We start from the raw sequence: 22974 nt of genomic DNA on the forward strand, positions 1-22974 counted from the left end.
TAAACAAAATACCTTAAACTACTTAAAAGAACACGTTAAAAAATATGTAATGAAATGAAGATTAGAGTTGAGAACAAAAACTGTTTAGTTCATTTAAATACATTAATACATACACTTCTCCATATTTATTACGTCATTCCAATAATTAACCATGCGTGAAGGAGAATAACTATCGTCATCACAGTGGCACGTTGCAATTCTCATTTTCATGAATTGTCTAAGAAGTCAGCTTTAAGTTGTGATGCCTTTGCCAACAACAATATTTAAACTACCTTTGACCATGGGCCTTAGTGCGCACCACCGGGTCTAATTTGATTTCGGACAACCTCTAGTATAATGTGGTCATTGGCAGCACAGAAACAAACAATTGTTTGACCATGCGTAATTCTACCTCCATGATTCGACCACTCATTGTTGTTTTTTTTTTAATTTTGCATAGTTTATGATCGTTACGGGCAATTTTCTTTATCTTGAAAAATAATTAATCCCTGTTCCTATTTTTTCAATATTTCAAACAACCAAAGATACATTGTTTGCCGTTATGGTACATTCTATGCATGCATAAATTAAAGACCCCTTCCCTGCAATTTTGGACGTTTTTTGGAAAATAATACATATATATCACTTTAAAAACATTAAACCATGTCATTCCTTGTCTTAAATGTACGTTTTATGGTAAATTATGATAAAAAGTGAGAAACAATGCACTACCTAAGTAGCTCGCGGCGATCGACCTCTCGATCGTGGACGGTCTTAGGCCTAGCCTAGCTAGGCTTAGTTTTGTAGGCCTAGCTGGTAAACATCGGTAACGTACGAACATCGTACGCTAGCTATATACCTAGCCTGACGTTGTATAGTTGCTGCATTAATTGTCTTTCTATTTTTGCCAGACTCCGTTGATACAAGTTGGGGAAAACCCGGTATTTTCACTGAAAAGTTAGGAGTCTTCCATTTGTTTTTGCCTCACGATCGAAAAGTGGGCGAATTACAGGTGAAAAACAAAAATATCAATCCGCGCGCAATGCATTTTGGGATTTATAGCGGGCCGCTATAATTATTAGAATCGACTTATTTTTCACATTTTTAACCGTTTAAAGACGAAAAAAATTATCGCAATAGGACCATATAGTATTATTTTTACATTAAATATAGTTTGTGATGTTAAATTAGATCTAAAAAACGTAGGGAAGGGGGCTTTAAACACAGAAGCATTATGATAACAAAGAATTACTTACAAAAATAATGCATATATTTATATTGTGTTCATACATGAAGGGATTTTCTGTATCAATCCATTAGTCTAACCGACGGATAACAATACATTTACTATTTCATTTTTATATCCATTTTGTGTTTGTTCAATGGAAACGCCTAAAAATACCACTCCACTGGGGCCAAGGTTGTTATATCTGGGTGTATAATACTTATGAGATCGTTCGTGACAATTAGTTAAGAAAGTAATTCTACCGTTCTCTAATTTTGAGTATGATGTCGCAATACCTTTTCATGTTAATTGTTATATAAAAATGCCATTCAAGATACAATTTCACGTCTATTAAAACAGTTACAATATTACCTATACACGACATGTTATTTTAGAATTAAGTTTCCTATCCTGAGAGCCGAGTCTCTTTTACAAGTGTTTATGGTTGTATTTTGCTTACACCCGATCCCTTGTTTAGTAGACCATGGCGAAAAAATGAATTTCAATTGTCCTCCATGGTAGATATTGTATTCTGACCCCCATTTTTTAAGAACAATAATATAATAATTACGCTAGCGTTAAGTTAGACATTTTAGAAAATATGTTAAATAATGAAGTGGAAATGGGCTATCACAATAATAACAGTCAACAGATAGATAGAACACAATACAAACAAATTGCCTAAATTGAGAAAATCTTTTAAAAAATGAAATCGAATAATTACAATAATAGCAGACAACAGATGGACAAAAAAGTTAGGAACATTATTTTAGAAAAAAACAATTAAAAAATCAAATGAAAATGAGCCGAACAATCTTAAGAATAACAGTGGAAAAAAGAGCTACGAACACAATATAAGAAAAAGTAGTCCGCCTATAGAGATAATTAAGAAAACATTTTGTAAACATTTTTCCATGGAAATGGAGAGGACAATCAAAGGAACTTGAAGACGACGACGACGATGATGTTGATGACGATGATGACGGTATGTTGTTGTTGTTGTTGATGATGAGGATGACGATGATGATGATGACGTTGATGATAAAGATGATGACGGTATGTTTTTGTTGTTGATGATGAGGATGACGATGATGATGATGACGTTGATGATAAAGATGATGACGGTATGTTTTTGTTGTTGATGACGACGATGATGATGATAAAGATGATGACGGTATGTTTTTGTTGTTGTTGATGACGACGATGGTGGTGGTGCTGCTGCTGATGATGATTACGGTGATGTTGTTGTTAATGATGACGATTGTTGATGATGATGATATACAATGTTATTTAGGCATAGGCGTATTTAAAATATAATTTAGATTTAGCTTTTTTATATGTGGATATAATTTAAAATATGCTATAACATTATACAAATTTAGTTTAATAATATATACAATGTTATTTTATATTGTAAGAATACGGTAGTATTTAAATCTAAAGTTAAAAATGTTAGTTTTGTTAGTATACTTGACACCATGCAACGGATAATTTTTTGTTTGTGATATTACAATGCATGCCTCATACTTATATACTTATACACAGGTTATTGTACCATAAACAATTATTTTGATACTAACGGTACGCCCTAGTGTTTGAAATTGGGATTAGCCTACGCGCGATGCATACAAAGCATTTATACAGCTTCTTGTGGAGTATTCTGAATGATTTTCCAAAAGTATTAAAATTATTAAATAATAGACTTATTACGAACGTCCATTTTTCAACAAGCTTTTAAAACTTTAATTGATTCCAAGTTTATCACCGGGCGATTTATCTTATCCTAATAAATAAAAACATAGGTATAACATGACTTTGATTTAAAATGTTATATAGCCGCAGAGTTGTCGTTAACCGAAAACAGGTAATACTATTAATGTTGTTGGAGTTTCAGGTTATAATGTAGTACTATTATTGTATTCTATCATGAATACCATAATATAACATACCAAGGCCCCAAACTCTGGAATAAACTCCCAGTAAATCTTAAGTCAATTTCATTTAGAACACTATTTTCCATCAAAGTCAAGGGCCATTTAATAACATTATATGATGCTTAGTTTTTCTATAAAAAATGTGTATATTATTATATTGATAATGCCAGTGAGTTATTAATTTTTATTTATGTAATTGTACTTTTCTTCAGATTTCTCTTTCTCAGAAATGATATACGTTCTAGTTTAAGTTTTATTTATTTTAAAGGCCAAAACTCGATAAGCGAAAGCTTTTTTTTTGGTCTTTTGTCTTACGTTTTGATTTTATGTTTGTGAAAAAGAACAAAAAAGAAAGACAATACAGATTATTACAGTAATAAAAGATTATTATCTGTTATCTAATTTAAACTATAGAAGAAAAACTGCGTTGGTTGCAACAGTGTGGGAGTATGTTTCCATTCGTGTTTGATCCAAAAATAACCAGTAACAATGCGCTATATATAAAGAGGCTTTATGCATAAAATGCTATTATAAGAATGACATAATAATAACTAGAATTTAATTCGTCACTTTGACGAATTATAGGTGATCATTTTCATCATTTTAATGAAATTAACATTTTTTAAACATGCATGTACGTTAACATGCGATCGTAAATGTACGCCATCCTATGACATGATGCATATACACTTATAGTGCTGAGTTGTACCTATTATGTGTCATATACAATATGTACAGTATATACTGTATATCTATGTGTAGCATAGGTGAAATTACGGGACCCACATCATGTTCTAATTTGTTGGTATGATGGAATTATCATAATAAACTCGAAGATGACAATTTCGAAAGATAATGAATTGAGCAAATAAATATACGGATTGGAAGAGAATTTGACACGTAGAAGCGCAATGCGCGCTCTTTGAAATTTGTATACATTTGACGAAAGAGAGAAAAAAAACTACTTTTTAACTTCAACTGACCATTTCATAATGTCACAACATCCGATAGGCCTAATTTTTATATGAATTCATATCTACATTTCATCAGCTTTTATAATAAATTATAATCTTCAAGGTCACCTTTAATTCTGAAGAGCTGTAAGATATTCAAATGTATGGTGTAGCTAAAAATACACGACCTTGGTTTTTCAAGTTTTTACGCGTGATGACGTCATCAAAATAAAAATGTTGACAACTCATGAGAAAGATAATTAATTGAGCAAGCACATACTAAAATTTGTGCAAAAATTGGGTTCAAATAACGGAGATGCGCTCTATTGAATGTGATAACCCACACAAAAAGATAAAAATTACTAATTTTTAAATTCAAGTGGCCTTTTGATGACGTCATATCATTTTGTACGTCTAATGTGTATATACATTTATATCTACAACTCATTTGCTTCCATATTAAGTTAAAAAAATTGGGGGTCATCTTCCATTCTGAAGAGTTATATTCATTTTAAAAAGGCCCTACTTTTTACCATTTTTAGCACTTTTGTACAATTAATGTGCGCATTTTGTCATTTTTAACGTGCTCGTATAGCGTTATTTTAAGTCTGAATGGACTCAAAGTCGGAGAATGTACTAAGGATTATGAGTAGAATGTGATGTGTACATCAAATTTTATTTTTTACGCTTTTTAAAAATCCCGTGCGCAAAAACATGTTTTTGCGCAGTAATTTTTTAAAACACGCAAATGGCCTATTTCATGCTCTAAATTGATCAAAACTTAATTTTGAGCTTTTTAAAATTTTAACGCGCGATTCCACGCGCATGACCTTGAAACGCGCGAGTTTTTATTTGCTAATATTTTTACCCTTGACCTGAAGTTTACGTGTAGTGAATTTCATTAATATGTGATAATGAATTATGGAGATATGATTGATAATGTGATTTCACAAAATGGCGTATACGTGACGTCACGGATGAGTGATCACGCTGAAAAGCTTATTATGTCTAAGTTAAAGTATTTGAAAGACATTGTGTAATTTTTGTGATCATTGACATTTAACTTTTTGAGATAATTGTTACACAAATTTGTACAGAGAGAAATAAATAATAAGAATAAGAAGAAGAATAAAGATTTGATACAATAACAATAGGTGATCATTTTATTCTAAATGATCACCTAATAATAATTGTATTATTATTATTATACATAAAACATATCGATATTAGAGTGCTGCTTAGGTTGGAAAATACTACATTCAAGCTATAAAACAATGATTAAATAACTGTGAGTCAATAGAGTTAAATGGAAGATCATTATCATTTTAAATAATATATTATTTCTGACCAAAACATCACTGGGATCAATTATATAATATTCTTGTAAGCATCTAAGAATATTTTTTCTAACTGTCTTAAATTCAATAAAAATAATGGATTCAAAAATACTTAAAATAACCTAAATAAAAGAATAACTATTATGGTTCTTATCTTGCCTTCTTCCGTGGAGGAGGAGGCTCAATACGAATGTTTCCAAAATAAATGACATTCTGACATTCTGATGATTTTAATACCATATATGTTTTCGACCAAAACGCAGTAATTTCGCCTTTTAATTCTTGTTAACGTATTTTGTCAACGATCAATGGTTCTTAATAGACATCTACTACATTCTTTAAATATAAAGAATTTGAATTTAAAACAGGAGAAAAATATATTAGCTTACCTTGTGCATATGAAGAGTGATATTGTAAAAATACTAGAAGTGAAATTATGATTCCCCACATCATGTAAAATAACGCTATTCTCGATTGATTATACATCTCAATATTTAAATAAAATAAAAATATGTTCTGCTTAAAAAGAAACTGTTGCACAACTAAGTTTAAAAGAAAAGCACGGACCAAGACTATTACAGGATGACGTCACCACCGTAAACGTCATTGGTTTTACAACAGAAGAGTCACTGTGGTGGTTGTTATTTTGTCACTGCTGTTTTCTGACTGACAACGTTTTTTTTTCAACGCCCATCTCACAGGATTAGGTTCGTTACGTTGAAACTCTTTTGTGTCAGAAACATAGAAAATATTATAATACAACAAAATATATCGAGCCAGGTAGGCTATTCAGCCAATGGAAAGCTCACTTAGTATTTTTTCGGGATGCGGAGTGAAGGAGGGTTTTCAAAATTATAGTGTAGTCCTAGGCTTTAACCTTTGGAGTGTCCTCTGTATATTTTTTTTAATGTAAAACATTTTTAGCATCCATTCTCATTGGAAACAATACATTTAAATAAAAGGACCAACCTGACCCTTTTATTTACTCTAATTATAACAATAGCGTTTTTTCTTCTTTTTTCGGAAAACGTGAGTCTAGGCTATAATCGACAAATGTATAATTCCGATGGAATACACTAAACATATAAATATGGATTAATAATATACCCACGGTAGGCTTTATGACAATTTTGATGACTATATGCCTAAGTGAGATTGACTGGAGAGTTAGAGAAAGTTAATTTCTTAATAAAAATATTATTAATTAATATTAATATAATTCGATTGAAGTCTAATATATTAAGTTTCAGTAGAATTTCATCGAAGATTTTGCTAATTTGTGTCGGTTACATCATATTTATTATTATTTTAAATAAAGTATATTAAACCACTTCAAGGTCAGACGAAAGTGGCGTGTAAAACTGAGTTGTTCTCAGTTGGAAAACTCAACGACGTGGGTGCAACTACTTGACACATTTGGATGATTGCTCAAATTACTTACGGTGGGCTATCTTTCCGTCCTTGGGAGAACCAAACTTTAAGGCTCGTAGACAAACCAACACCTATAAACAAATAAAAAAGTGAAAATATTTATGCCCTTTGTGTATAATTTTCATTGTGTTTATTCACTTACATGGATCAGTGATGAAACGTTGGAATAACCTTACCTAGAATTGCACATCGATGAACATATTTTCCCATAAACTTAAACTTCATTATTATCTCAAATTACTAATTTTTACAGTCTACCTTTGTTTTCCCATTTTCTGTTTGTGTCACTTGTTTTAGTTCTGTTCTGTACCTTTGCATCGTTTTTTGTTTGTTGTATTATACAGTATGTTTAAGTTTATTTTGTTTATGTCTTGCGTAACTCAAGTTTTATTCGGATTGGCCAGTTGAATATACTTTTTTAGTGTTTGCCGCTTCCATTGTTAGAAAAATTAAAAGAAATGTTTTTAAAATGTTATTATATATAAATATTTGCTAAGTTGAATGTTTATTTAAAAAAAGACACGCACACAGACCCTAGACAGTTTATAATAAGGGATGATGGTAGGTTAAATGAAATATGTACACATATTAAAACTGTAATAAACATTAATCATGGTAAGAATTGAATTGTATTATGTATGTATTGATGGATTATTATACCTGTATGAAAAAAAATTTATAAAAAAAAACATATCAGACCGGGCGTACTAAGGATGCGCCCATTGTAAGAATGATACAAATATTATTTTAATTTGTATAGACCCTACATCGTAAATTTCATATTTATTCTAATCGAAAACACGCATGCATATTGTCCAATGCCATTTAGTAGGCCTAATAAGGATGTGCCCCAGTAGTAAGCCTACTAAAAGCATGATTGACATTATTGTTTTATACATCGTTAATTTCATATTTCATAGCAGCCCTTCTAATAATATTATTGTGTTCAATGCCATCTTGTTACAAAGTCATTTCGCCCCTTAAGAAAACATCGAAAAACTTAAACTGACTGAGAAGATAACTCAAAGAATAAAAGCATTAGTAACAGGCAATGGTTTTTTTATATGTTTTATTTAATTTAAATTACTTACGGTGGCTTTACGTCCTCGCGAGAACCAAAGGCATTATCATTGTCGTCATGTTATTAGAGTGGAACCAGGAATGTCTCCGTTCCGGGGTCATGCACAAGGCAAATACAATTTCCCCATTCATCTAGGTCTATAGATTCCATTAGTCTAGGTTCTACAGTACTAGAAAAGTGTTTTTCTCTTTTTTCTCTCTCACTTAAATTATATGTATCTTTTATCTGGAGGACCAAACTTAAAGCCTTCAGTCGACCAATTTAAGAGAGTCTCCTCACACAATTATATTCATTAATCAAATGTTCTGTATATATTATATTATGTTGTGTAAACAATAAACTTGAAAATGTTTCGAATCATTAGCAAAAGATAAATATTTTGGCACATACATTTTACGTTTAATCGAGCTCCAGGCAAAAACCTCCAACGCTGACTGGGAGACGACCATGTAAATTATGAATACAACACTTGATTCCTCGTCCCTTGTTTGTGTATGTCCAGTTTCTCGACCCGCCGCCTATGTCCCACTTAAAAAAATAACTAATAAGAATAATTATTTTTTGCTTTAAATTACAATTTATTCAGGTAAATACATTTTGTTTAACCCAATACAGAAGACAATACAACACTTGATTCCTTGTCCCTTGTTTTTGTATATCCAGTGTCTCGCCCCGCCGCCTAAATGTCCCGGTTCAAAAAAATAACGAATAAAATTAAATCCTGTCCATAAAATCGGCATTTAAAAAAAAAATCGATGTTTTGTTTGAAAATAATTGTTGTTATTAATGTTATTCTTTTAGGAATGATTAAAAAAAATAAAATATATTAGATATAAAAAAGTTCAATAACCCCAGTGTGTTAAATTATGTCAATATCAATAAATTAATAGCACGTGTCTAGAAAAAAAAATGTATTATAAGACTAAAACGCAACCCACTTTACAAAAAATAGTTGAATGGTGAGGGGTTAGTTAAAAGTTTAAAGATGTATTCCCCCCCCCCCCCACCCCCCCCCCCCCCAAAAAAATAACATGAAATATGAAGATTATTTATAAATCAGACTTTGAATAGGTTATTTTGTAGTTTTAATAAAGTTAATCTCTTCCGTAGAAATAAAATGACAAAATAAATGGTTATTCTACCGAGAAACCAATGGCTGGAAGCCAATTTGATTTTTTTTGCTTTCAATTACAATTTATTCAGGTAAATACATTTTTTTAAACCCAATTTCGGGTAAAAAAAATTCCAAAAAAAATGTAAGAATTATTTTCTAAGGAGGACAATACATCTTTTGCTTGCTTGCATGCTCTGCCGGCGTGCCATACTATTTCCCATAGTTCATTTCACGCGCGATTACTACGGCAACAATAAATAATGTAAAATTTACCACCAAAACAACGTTTAAAAAACGATAATACATTCACCACTATGCCTCAAGATTTGCCGAAAGTTTCTCAGGTAAAAATGGAAGAATTTATCCCACCATAAACAAGATGCAACAAGACCTCTTTTAAAAGTTATTAGCCTTAATTAGAGGCCTTGGCCTAGGCTAGGCCTATATAATATATACACAAGGCTAGCCTAAATAGCCTAGGAAGTAGGCCCTACTAGGCCTAGCCTAGAGATAGTAGGGGAATCCGATAGTAGGCCTAGTTAAGCTAGGCGGCCCTAGGCCTCTAGCCTAGGCATACCTACCTACCTAGGCCTACCTATTTTGTGAAAGCACATTATCAATCATAATCATATCTTCATAAATCGTAATCATAGCCTATTATAGGATGTCATGCTTACTAAGCCCTAGCCTAGCCTAGCTCGCTAGGGCGGCCTAGCTAGGCCTAGGCCTAGTAGTATAATAATAGGGGACTCTAGGCTAGGCTAGGCCTAGGGCCTAGTAGGCTCTAGCTAGGCCAGGCCCTACTATCAATTAAATTCGCTAGGTAAGCCCTAGGCCTTCATAAATTTCAGTTCAAGAGGGTAAAAATATAAATATTAGCAATTAAAATAAAGATGTATGTCCGTATACATATTACATAAGGTCATCGCGTGTAAACAATTTAAAATGCTTAAAATTACCTTTTTATCAAGTAGTTAGAACATGAATTAGGCCTAAGTCTAGTATAGTAGGCCTATACTAGGCCATTGCGTTTTTCAAAGATTACGTGCACGATACTTGCGCATTCTACTCATCTTCCTTCTAGGCTAGTTAGTACATATTACCGGATTTGAATCCATTCCGGCTTGAAATCTATATGAGCATGTTAAAAATGAAAAAATGTGCAAATAATTTCACAAAAGTGCTGAAAATGGTAAAAAATCCAATGAGTTGTAGATATGAGTTCATGTACAGTACACGATTTTACTTAAAAAAATGTTGTGGGTCCCCTAATTTTACCTATGCTGCACAGTATATAAAATACAGTATACTGTATATTCTATATGATACACAATAGGCACACCTCAGGACTATAAGCGTGCATCAGGTCATAGGATGGCATTTTGCGATCATATTTTAACGTACATGCATCATTTTTTTAAATTAAATCAAATCAAAAATTTATCAAAATGACCACCTATAATTCATTAAAATGACGAATTAAATTCTAGTTTAAATTCTATTTCTATTCTGTTCTATTTACAGCCTACAAAAGAACATAAAGCTATAATTTGTATATGGTAAGTAAATAAAGGTCTAGTAACTAAGGCTAGCAAATTTGATTTTTCATTCTGCAGTATTTTATATGCTTAATTTTAATAATTAGGCTAATATTGGACCTAATAATAATAAGCTAGTCAATATAATATAAGAAACAATAGAACAGAAGTCAACTGGCTACACAAAGTATATAAAACAAGACCATTCATAAAATAAATTGAATATATTTTTTTTAAATTTAGGGCTGATCTTACCATGACGCACATGAATACAATAATGAATTGCACTTCTATGGAAGAAATACAGAGGTAAAAATTAACAATTACTATTTGAAATTTTTTTTATCTGTTTACTAATATTAACTTGAAACATGGTCTAGAACCTAGACTAGCTCTTATATTTCAATGTTTTTTTGTAATCTGGGTTGCAATATGTTGAAAATAAAGTGCTAATATGTTTACTATTTTTGTACTCTTTATAGTTTTATAGCAGAGTGTTTTGGCTTAGCTGATTGGCATGATAACTACCGGTCTGCTATAGTGTTAGACTTGTTCTATTACACACTTCAATTTGCTATTGATAATCATTTTTCCAAAGAACAAACGTCAGCGTTTTTTTCTATTGTGAAGAAGACACATGATGTATGCACAGGTAAGTCGCATTCTAATGAGAATCAAAGAATTTCACATATGGTGAAATGTATAAAGAAAAATAAAATACTACTATTACTAAAGACTTGAAAAATGGTAAATTTAACCAAGGTAATTTTACCCGAGGTTATTGGTATATTTAACCATTGTTCGCACTGAATACCCGAGTCGCACATTCGGATTAGACTTTTTAGCCAGCGTGGTTAGTTCATGGACCGCAAGTTCTACTGGACAAGCAGTGGTTTGGTTTAACCCTGAGGGATTGTAGCCAGTGTTCGGATTGGACTTTAAGCTGTTGACTCGGTTAATTTGAAGTCCAGTGTGATAGAGTATAGTGCCTTGGGACGTGGATAAATAAATTAAAGGGTTGGATTATACTCAAGTTTCACTAACAATAGAATCTGAATATAGGCTAAATTAGTCAGTGAGATTAAACTTGAACTTGAGAATACACCGCCAACATTCCAAATACTGTACAACCCTGGGCTGGGTTAAAACTGTGATAAGATTGGTATATTTTTTTTTATGTTAATCGTTGGTTTTCAGATTATTCAAATAAAGATAAAATAAAGCTCTAAAAGTCTAATTATTCATTAGTACTAAAATGTGATGTTATTTTTGCTACAGAAACACCATTTGATAACTTGGAAATTTGTTACAATTACTTCAAAGAACTTATTTTGTGTCATGCTGTAAAGGTAAAAGAGTGTTCAGTTTCAGAATTATCTATTTGTAAAGTATATAATATATACATTTACAGGGATTAGAAGAAAATCTAAGCCCAGTGATATTCTGAATATTAATTAATTTGAAACGATAAAGATGAGAAAAGCTGTGAGAATGATAAAAAGCCACCCCAACCAGGTTTCAATTTGCAAATGTCCTAACCTATAGACCACTAGGGTTTATTATGGTATTGTTCAAATTTGATTGAATCTCGGTTGGGACGACTTTTCCTCATCTTATCGTTTCAAATTAATTAATTAAATTTCAGTATCACCGAGCGGTTTAGATTTATTGTTCTATGCCTAATGTGTTTATATATATATATATTATCGTTTTAAATGAATTAATTAAATTTCAGTATATCACCGGTATAATAATATATAAAAATAATGTCTGTGCCTGATGTGTTTATTATAGAAATTTGACTGTTTATATATAATTTACACAGTGCTATGCAACACAATTGATTTACATTAATTATATATATATACATATATCACCAGGTGGTTTATATTTGTTCTGTGCCTATTTATATATGTTATATATCTACTTATAGGGCCAATTTTGTTTTAAAATGTGATGGAATTGCTAATTGAAAACATTTGGGAAGATATTATGTGTACTCAAGTACCATTTTTCTTACAAAAGTAATCCTGTTCCACGTCCATGTTCAAAGTTTATAGTTCTTATCCAATTAGATTTGTGACCTTTTTCACACTAATTTTTTTAATTACCATTTGCACATAAACTCTTGAATTTCTTTCAGCGCCCACCATGGAGTGTAAATATTTTCAGTCCAGAACAAGTACGCTTAGTGACTGATTATGTCCTTACAACATACTTCAAACATTACAAACTGTACAAGTACGCTTTCACTCCGCTCGTCAAATTGGACTTGTCCATTTCGTATGATGGGGTGCCTTTGACTCCAGAACCAGTTGATGGTTAGTGTTATTTTTACGTTATTTAATGCTTTATACCAGGGATTCTTATTTATACTGTGGGCTACATTGTAATTTTGAAATAATCTTGCAGCTCAGATATAGAGCATAGTTAGAACATGGAATAAAACCTACGAATCTCATTAACCTCTTTTCAATTACTTAGTAGAAGCTCTGCAGGGGTCATTTTAGATGCGAGAACCCTGTGTTGCACTTGTAAATTATACAGATACATTAAAAATTTTAAAGCATAATATCATGAATGCAGTCTATAACCTGTAAGCTATCTTACAGCATTGTCTTGTATGACGCAGAATAAACAAAAAATAAAATTCATATCAACCACATTTATGCTATCAATTTATATATATAAATCCAAAGGCAAATTACTTAATAGATGATACAAATATTGATAAAAAAAGTCTAAATCAAAACGATAAAGTAAAACAACCAGAAATCAATTGCAAAGTTTTCCGGCAACTCTAATCTTAGCTTTTCCTCAGTGCAATATTTTATATACTATATAAAAAATTGGCAATATGAATCTAATTAACCTAAACTGGTAAAATCTTATTTAAATTGTTTATTATCTTAAGCATGTATGTATCTTTTTAAATAAGACGTTTTCTATAAGCGTTGCAACTAAAACATTTTCACTAGAATTATGTCTACACATCAGGTCATATATCGATTTCTAAAATTCATAAAAAAGAAAGAATAATAAAGCTTGTTTCCTAATTTGGGTTTAGTTTCTAAAATATTTTTCTTTCTAGTTTGTGAAGAAACTCAAGAATCTGAGACAGAAGCTATAAAAGAAAATGAAGATGTTCAAGAAGAATGTGTTGAAGTAGAAGAATCACCTAAACCAGGTAAAGGAATTTATTCTTGAGGTCTAAAGCTCTGTCTACACTATCACTACCTGTATGATGTATCCAAATATGGTAGTGATGCCCAAATATGATAGTAATATGACATAATCATGTATATGGGGTATCACATATTTTTGTCACATAAGTTTTGATAGCTTAAGATAAATTGTTTGATATTTTTTGAAAAGGTGGGCATGTTGCGAATACAGAAGCAATGTTTTATTTATATATAATATTTATTCTTAACTGTGCATAGGCCCCTAGGGGGATGATTTTGGATACCTTGAGGTAACAGTTGAAGAGAAACAAACTATTTTGATCCTGAAATTTATTGTTATAAAGCAAATACAGTTTTAATTTTGGTCACATGTCTACTGAGTTTGTTTCACTAAAAGTAGGTGCTACTAATTTCTCTGTTGCTTTTGATTCATGCAAACAAATTTCCATTCTGATGAAATAGAAAAATTTGTAATATTTGTAGTTTAATCATTAACATTAATTTCAATTATGTTATTGAAATTATCTAAGCATCGCGTACATTTTTTGTCTGATTTATCCGATTCAGCCTTTTAGCCTAGTCAAAGTCTGAGGATTTTAATAAAAGAAAAATGACCTCTAAAAGGGCGTAGAATAAGATCCTGGATTCTTTGTGCCTTCGCTTCCCAAGGTTAAATCACTTAACAAGGTTCAAGCATGCGAATTAATCTGATAGGATTAGGGAGCTTTTGGAACAAGCATGGCTTCATGCATATTTCCTAGGTAGGTACAGGGAAGACAAACTGGTCAAGATGTTTTATCATTCACCCGCAAATAAATTTGCTTTTAAAAATGCGATTATTAAATATTAATGTCAATTGCTACATCATCAGTTCCCTCTATAGTTTGGAAATTATATTTCTCTGTCTCCACCTAGAAATAAAAGGCTTAAATGGCAAACGTTGCCACGTCGATAGCTATTATACCAGTGCCAGTCCAGTTGTTGAATGGGTCAAAAGTTTTGCTGTTTACTTTTGTTATTATAAGGTATTAGAAATAGTGAGAAAACAGGGCGTAGTCCATTATGCTGGAGGCATTGCCCTCGTCGTTTTTTTGTTTGTTTTGTCCAGTTTGTTAAACCAGTAATAAGATTCAAGCATGCATAATAATATGACATACTTATATATTGACAGAGAAAGTACTTACTCCGGTCATTTAAAAAAAAAGTTTTAGGTATTTATCCTTTTGTTTAAAAAAGGTCATTAGAAATAATAGGAAATTTGTTTTTAAAAGGGCGTAGACCAGGATAATATGCTTGAGGTATTATCATCATGTCCCATGGTTAAACCAAAAAAATAACAAGATTTAAGCATGGAGCAACAAAATAATAATATTATTTTTTAAATAATTACTCAGCTACAAGCCAAATTAGTCTCTAATTTTTTTTCCAATTGTGTGTATTTATTTTAAAACAGAAATAACCAGCAATTGGAAATAAATCTGTTAAACATTTTTTTGTGTTTTTGTAAATAATATATACAGTAATAACAAGCACGAATGTGCAATACTCGGGGTACAGCAAAAGAAGCTGTAATGACGTCATAAGACCAAATGTAACATCACATACACATCAATAACCTCGCTACCAAATACATCTTTGAGACGTGATATGGCTGCATTCGGTTTGAAATAAAAAAAAAATCTTTGAGGACATGTCCCTGTAGTATATTCATGCCAAATCCCAGCTCAATACTACAACGAATAAGGGAGGAGTAGTACTTTATAAATCGCACTTTTTACTCAATAGTGTCGGATGGAGGAGAAGATGAGTCCTCTAGACTCGGGTACCCCGAGTAAAAAGCATGAATGTGCGATACTCGGGGTACAGCAAAAGAAGCTGTAATGACGTCATAAGACGGAATTTGACGTCACATACACATCAATAACCCCGCTACCAAATACGACTATACGATACCATCTTCGAGACGTCATATGGCTGCATCCAGTTTGAAATTAAAAAATCCGGCTCTATAGCTTTGAGGACATGTACCTGTAGTATATTCATGCCAAATCCCAGCTCAATACTACAACGAATGAGGGAGGAGTAGTACTTTATAAATCGCACTTTTTACTCAATAGTGTCCAGATGGAGGAGGAGAAAATGAGCGAGTCCTAGACTCGGGGTACCCCGAGTAAAAACAATCTGTGGTAGTAGTAGTTCATGCGTCATATGTAATTTTATCTAATGGTTTATGCCTTTTTAGTATAAAGCTTACAGAAAATCAAAATACGGTATAAATTTATAAATACCGTATTTCTTTTTATCCACAAATTTGGTGGGTACATAAAATACGGTATATTTTCTATGAGCGCCGTTTCCGCTGAAATAAATATACCATATACGGTATTCAAAAAATTCTGTATTAAATATGGTACCGTAGTTACTTGGCAGCACAAACAGGACCGATGTTTTATTGTAGTCTCCTTTTATCTGTACCTGAAATAGAAACGTGTATATGGCCTTAAAAGGATATCACTTTATTTCCACAGCTACGGAGGAAGAAAATGCCGTTGAACGTGAGCTGCGACAGATTGTCACAGATCAACTGTCGGTCGAAATTCAGAAACTAAAACTGTCCATCAGTGACCAGATACAATCAAATGATGAGGAACTTCAAAAGAAATTGTCTGCCATTGATGGGAAATCTAGCCAGACAAAGGTTGGTGGAAGGGCATCAAGTAAATCAAAGAAGAAGTAGCACAGTTATTATATTGTATTCATTGTCCATACTTTGTACTATACGTTTTGCTATGAAATATATTGATTATTTGTGTATTATAGATAGATTTCAACAATGACTTAATATATTATGCTTGTTTATTTAATTGTATTATAGTGTAACCAAGGCAGATCCTTGGATAGTCCTATTTTGTTACTCCGGTAGGCCTAAAATGATCCAGAATAATTACTTTAAATTTAGAGGTTATTTCAATTGGATTCGTTGCTGAAAACACTGTTTACAGTAACTAGGAAGTGAAGACGGATGGTTCTCGGAATGATTATTACTCGGGTAAAAAGGTTTTAGAAGGACTGACTTGGACGTTTTCTGTCGGTTACCATTGTGTCTTAGACGAGTAATAACATTTTAAAGTATAGTGTTTATTCTTTGGTAGGGCCCTTGTAGGGCGGAGGTGAGGAGGCGGAGTTCATCCAATACATTCCTCTAATAGATATGAAAAGTGGTAAAAAAGAATAACAAATGCTTGGTAAATTGTAGAATACAGTCTGATGAATTCTACTATAAATAGTATGATTGTGTTATAAATATAATATAAAATGCGATTATTATTCTAAGTGATGTTTTATTGGGATGGTTTTCGGCGTTTATTCAAATAAACTCGGCTATCGAGGTTTCACTCGATTTCAAACAAACAACAACAAACAGTCTTATCATCAGTTCTCCCTATGTAATTTATTTATACTATTCACCACAATATACTCCGATGCTTTATGGCGTATATTTAATTTGATCTTTATTAATTTGCAGTATAATTTTTATTTACTACTGCATCTTCACACGCGCGGTCCGAAAATATACAAAAAAACTAAAATGGCTATCGTCACCAACGGCCAACTTAGTTGAAACCAGGAAATTGCAAGGTGAACCCGTGGACTCACCATGAACCCGGTAATTACTTCTACCGCGCACAGTTGAAAATCTACCGATGAAATCAGAAATTTTGTTTCAAAACCCTTTATAATATCTTCCTAAGATAGAAATATGAAAGAATATCGTAATCTATATATAAATTATGGTTAATTCTGTCATAGGCGAGCACAATGGAAAAACTTTGGTACAAATCTCCGCCTTGGTTGCCTACCTTATCTATCTCAGATTTACCGCGAAACGTAGATTTGATAACATTAGTTTCCACTATTACGATATTGTTCCATATTTCTATCTTAGAAAGATATTATAAAGGGTTTTAACACCAAAATTTTGATTTCATCCGTAGATTTTCAATTCAATTTCAATTGTTCGCGGTCCAAGTAATTTCCGGGTTCACGATGAGTTCACTGTTCACGGGCGTTCACCTTGCAACTTCCTGGCGAGCTCACCCTCTAGTAGTGAAAACTTATGTTATCAAATCTACGTTTCGCGGTACATATGGTAGGTAGGTATCCAAGGCGGAGATTTGTCCCGAAGTTTTTCCATTGTGCTCGCCTATGTCAGAATTAACCATAATTTATATATAGATACTATTTTTTAATCTGACAACATGCAATATGGCTGGCAATTGTTAGCCTGTTTGTTAGCCTGTTTGTATAGTATTTCTTATCCAATCGACATAGTTTTCAACACGAGTGTAAACACCATAGAAACCAGGTTTGGCACAATCAAGGCCCCATGATACAAGTCCATAAACAAAATATGTGAAGTCATAATTTCTGAACATCAAAGGTCCACCGCTGTCGCCTGCACATGCGTCTTTGCCTCCTATAATATATAAAATATTATGGTTATAATTTTTTGCAATAACTTTACTGATGACACTATGAAAATCAATCCGTACAACACAATAGGCTTACCGAAATAATGTAACTGTTGTTTTAATGATCTGGTTTTTTTTGGCATTTTGGCCTTTCTATTAGCTGTTGTTTTCTGTATTAGTGGTTTTAATGCGGTATATTGAAACTACCGGTTGAAAAACATGATTCATTTTTAAGAATTGAAGTTTCTATACGGTACGCATACAATTGCTCGCACATACACATGCAAAGTTAAAAGACTTAAATACTCGTACCATCTCTTTCTCCTGCCACACACCATGTTTTCAGTGACTTCTATCTGGTGCAGTCGGAACGATTCTTGACATGTGTTTCTTGAAACAAGACTAACGTACACCTCTCGTAAGTAATTTAAATTCAATTCATGTGGAGATTCACGTCCCCATCCGATTACGACACCTTTTCGTGAAGGTGCATCAGCGTGGTCAATATTGGTTTTATTGTTATCGGTTGTTACTTTGTTCAGGGAGACAGATGGGACGTATTACATGGGAGAACTGAACAGATTGGTTTGGTTTAATAAGAGCAATGTCGGCATCATATGAAGCATTGACATCGAATTGTGGGTGAACTACAAACTTCTCTGGATGTACCTAAAAGAAAGAGAAAATGGTTATAAAAACTTGTCTTGTGTTTGCTAAATTGACACAAGACATATTCTGTTCCTTTTTGGTGGCTAGTGGATTCAAAATGGCATTATTTTGTTAAGTTATGTCATGGATAGAATGTTGTAACACTGTCACGATGATCTGCTTACTTCTATTCTATTATCATCTGGTTGACTTAACAGTTTGGCCGATCCAAGATAGATATCAACTGAAGTGATTGGGAGTACCGATCTACCGAATATTTTGTTAGTATCGTTTAGACAATGTGCGGCTGTCATTATCCACTGTTCGTTTATTAGAACGCCTCCACACATGCTCTCCAAATTTTTATATTTCTGTCTTCTAATTCTCAGTAAGGCCTGCCATGGCCATGATTTAGGGACTGCTGCTCTTCCTCCATAAATACGACCTATTTGACCACTTTCACGTGGTCGAGGGTTCGGGGGAACATCAGTTTGACCACAAATCGGTTCACAAACTGGTTCTTTAGGACGCCACACACCTTCAGCAGTACAGACTCGACTACTTTTACTTTCTAAAGTCAGATCATAATACGTGTCACATTCATACAACACGTTGTTTCCGAAAGTCAAGTTGTTGTTACGATTTCTCCATGTACCATGATGAATGAGCGCTGGTCTGCTGCATTCAACAATTTGGCATTCTGTTACTTCACCTGACCAGCTGCCATTGGCGCTACATGACCTTGCTTCTGAGCCCCTCAGAGTATAGCCTTCGTTGCATTTAAATGTAATCGTAGATGGATAGACATCTATCAGTATTCCGTTGCTGGGTGCGGTTATGTCAGAACACGGTTTACCTGTTAATTGAAATATGAAACGTGTATGTTAATACAATCAAAGTTTAACCAAGTAATTATTGAAGCTGAGCTAATTTAATTTGGAAATAAACGCAGAATCTAAAGACCTATTTTAAATCTCTCGAAGATGTTTAATTGTTTTATATTAACGCTTGCACATTTTTGTTTGAGGTTTTGTTCTATCATCAGCTTATAAAAACCACGATGTGTTTTTGTTACAATAAGAACGTTCTACGTACAAAAATATTCTGCCGATCTTGTTTCCTTATTCCTGTTACCAGATATTTTTAATATAACAATGAACGCTTTTATTCTTTAATATAATATCGTTTGTTATTATGGAATTTTGGTATTTCTGTATGTATATTTACTGAAAATAATTAATTGTTAAGATGAGGAAATAATATAGGCCAACACATAATCAAAACACAAAAAATGTTAAATCGTTTCATATTAACACATATTTCGCTTGCACTCTTCCTACTTTTGTGTGGTGGTAGGCTACATCTTCAACATGCAAGTAATCGAGTACGCGATTGTGAGAATTATTTATTTATTAAATAACCCGCCGAATTTCTATAATAATTTCATTGCTATAAATGGAGGAGAGCACGCCCATGGTGCTACCGTACAGACTGGATCCGTTCACCATACCCAGCAAACAATTTTACGTTTTGGTAACGTTATAATTACGTTATTTTTTGGTCATAAAAACGTTTTCTAATAACGTTGCACGAACGCAAAAATGTCGACCTTTTTATACGACTTTTTAACGTTCAAAATAACGTTCAAAATAACGTGTTTATAACGTTTTTTGAACGTCCTCAATAATGTTCAGAAATAACGTGTTAAATACGTATTTATAACTTCTACAATAACGTTGCACGAACGAGAAAATGTCGACCTTTTTATACGACTTTATAACGTCCAAAATAACATTCAAAATAACGTGTTTATAACGTCTTTTGAACGTCCTAAATAATGTTCATAAATAACGTATTCAAAACGTATTTACAACTTTTGCAATAACGTTGATAAAAAACGTGTCCGAGACGTTTTTTTAACGTTTTATGTAATGTTTGTAAATGACGTATTCGCAACATGTTTTTAACGTCCAAAATAACATTCAAACATAACGTATGCAACGCGTTTTTATAACGTCCTAAAAAATGTTCACAAATAACGTGTTAGGAACGTGCCTTCTACGTTAACAGCAACGTTTGTAAATGACGTATTTGCTACGTGTTTTTAACGTTCTCAATGATGTTTTTAAATAACGTATGTAAAGCGTAATTATGACTTTCGCACATACGAATTAGTAACGTTCATTATAACGTACCAGATACATTTTCAAATCGTAGTTTGATAATGTTACATCATAAACTTTTTACCACTGACGAATTTATAACGTCCATATTTGACGTCTTGAAAAGTTAATACTTAGTTATATACAACGATTTGGGTAACGTTACCACATATTATATGTGTTCTGCAGATATACGCGTTACATAGCTCATTATTCGTTAAAACATGTAGTTAGTATAAGACATATAAAAACAAGCAATTTAAAATGAAATATTGTTTTTGATTTATTCTATTATCTGATTAAAAAAAGACATACACTATTGCAATTAGCTTAAGAGGAAGGAACTTGATTATTATTAGAGAGCTTTCGCTAGTTTGATCAGGAACGAGAACCAGCAGTAATTACCCATTCTTGATAATACGGAGATCGATAATGAGAAACATTGTTCTTTTAAACGAGAATGAGCAAATATTCCTATAAGTCGTCCTCATCTCTGCATGCTGTCTGGCACATCCCGTTCCTGAAAAGAGAAAAAAAATGTAAAACTAGGTAAATAAAATGATCTCTTAGCAGTAAATCTTAAATAAATTTTTTTAAGTGTTATTAGTTTACAAAATTAAATTATTGTCATTCTAATCGGATTTTTTTTCTAAATGATTTTGGCTATTGACTATTTGGTGTTTTTTATGTGGTTGCCCATTCCCTATTAAATTTACATCACAGTATGCAGTTGTTATGTTTATTTCGTATTGGATAGTGTTGTTGGGTCTAAATACTAAGCCCTATCAGTACCAGACGTTAGTTGTAATTTACTTTATTCCAACATTTGTATCCCGTAACTTTACATTAATTATTCGTTTGAGTGCGATTGTACGAATGTGTTGTATTGCTTTATTTACCACTTGGTGAAACTGTACAACAATGACTAGTATCTTTTAGTTTGTAAACTATTTAGTCTTAAACTGATGCGGACTATAGTAAACTTCATCATTACAATATGAGTGATACGTAAAAGCATGGATGATTAAGTTATTTCGCCATGGTAAAAAATAAATGATAAATCAAATTTAATTTATTCTTACCTTGTATCTTGAGCCACCTAGTCTGTTGGGAGCGTGCTTCAGTGTTTCAGCAATATCTATCTCCACAACACATTGCTTCGTTTGTGGGTGAGCTCGCATACACGATTCTAAAGATGAACAATTTGAATGGGAGTTTTTAGTCACAATGTACACATTTAAAACTTCAAAATCCTGTATTAGCAGTAAACATTAATGCCATTATGTTTTTTTTTGTTTTTAGTAAATAAACGTTTTAGGCCTATAATTTAGAAAGTTCAGTACTTTACATTATGCGCGCGCCAAACACATAAGTACTAATGTGCATGAGCACATTTGGTTTTAAGCCTCTAGTAACATTTAGTACAACCATAAAAACTGCTATGAAATTTCAACAAGACTAGTAATCAACATGTAGCCAATGACTAAGCCTATTAGGCTAATACTAGACTTACTTATTATTACACTGCACAGCTGCGTCTTGCAAAATGCAGCTTTGCCTTTTCGGCCCTATAACTGTAAGTGACAGCACCTTGTTGGTGGCCACCTTCCTCATAATACGACGTATCACCTGCCCTGTGTCCCGTCAAGGCGCTTAAATAATTTACCTTTTTGGAGTATAAATAATAAATAATGATTATTAATATGTATATAACACACATTGTAAAGGAATACTAAAGAACATAGTACAAAAAAGTCTCAAGTACATCACATAATAATAGATGAATTATGTAACACGAAATATTAAGCCTAATTAGATTTGGTTTTGTAAAAAGGTAGTACAGTATAATGTAACATCGCAACATTTTATTATTATACACAATTATAATACGTACAGTACAATAATATTCAATACA

General features: G+C 32.4%; 3 protein-coding genes across 4 annotated transcripts in view; 1 reads left to right on the plus strand and 2 right to left on the minus strand.

The window, feature by feature from the left end:
- Positions 1–5878, minus strand: part of LOC144835563 (uncharacterized) — a 36092-nt gene extending 30214 nt beyond the window's left edge. Inside the window, exon 1 of the mRNA XM_078690644.1 lies at positions 5818–5878. Coding sequence (XP_078546770.1) covers positions 5818–5878 — 61 coding nt within the window. The remainder of the gene's footprint in view (positions 1–5817) is intronic.
- A 3408-nt stretch (positions 5879–9286) lies between these two features.
- LOC144858840 (cilia- and flagella-associated protein 119-like) overlaps positions 9287–22974 on the plus strand; it is a 91941-nt gene continuing 78253 nt past the window's right edge. The window contains exons 1-8 of one of the 2 annotated variants that reach the window (XR_013616669.1): positions 9287–9398; positions 10579–10613; positions 10836–10901; positions 11075–11244; positions 11871–11941; positions 12736–12913; positions 13684–13779; positions 16306–16582. Coding sequence is in view for 1 of the 2 variants with exons in the window: in XM_078714972.1 (XP_078571098.1) it covers positions 9369–9398; positions 10579–10613; positions 10836–10901; positions 11075–11244; positions 11871–11941; positions 12736–12913; positions 13684–13779; positions 16306–16514 (855 nt within the window). In the remaining variant the exon portion in view is untranslated. Of the gene's footprint in view, positions 9399–10578; positions 10614–10835; positions 10902–11074; positions 11245–11870; positions 11942–12735; positions 12914–13683; positions 13780–16305; positions 16878–22974 lie in introns of those variants that run through there. The other variant, XM_078714972.1, reaches the window with a different exon arrangement.
- LOC144835564 (mannan-binding lectin serine protease 1-like) lies at positions 18584–21468 on the minus strand. Its single transcript, XM_078690645.1, has 3 exons — positions 21465–21468; positions 19083–19753; positions 18584–18918 (listed from the first exon to the last, which is right to left on the minus strand). The coding sequence occupies exons 1-3, from the start codon at positions 21466–21468 to the stop codon at positions 18769–18771; spliced, it is 825 nt and encodes a 274-aa protein (XP_078546771.1). The 3' UTR covers positions 18584–18768.

This window comes from Antedon bifida, chromosome 2 (genome assembly GCF_963402885.1).
Source record: "Antedon bifida chromosome 2, ecAntBifi1.1, whole genome shotgun sequence".
Taxonomy (NCBI): domain Eukaryota; kingdom Metazoa; phylum Echinodermata; class Crinoidea; order Comatulida; family Antedonidae; genus Antedon; species Antedon bifida.

Coding starts and splice junctions, on each gene's coding strand:
- LOC144835564 (XM_078690645.1), bottom strand. Junction 18,919..19,082: donor CAGATGATAATAGAATAGAA/GTAAGCAGATCA, acceptor TCTTTCTTTTAG/GTACATCCAGAGAAGTTTGT.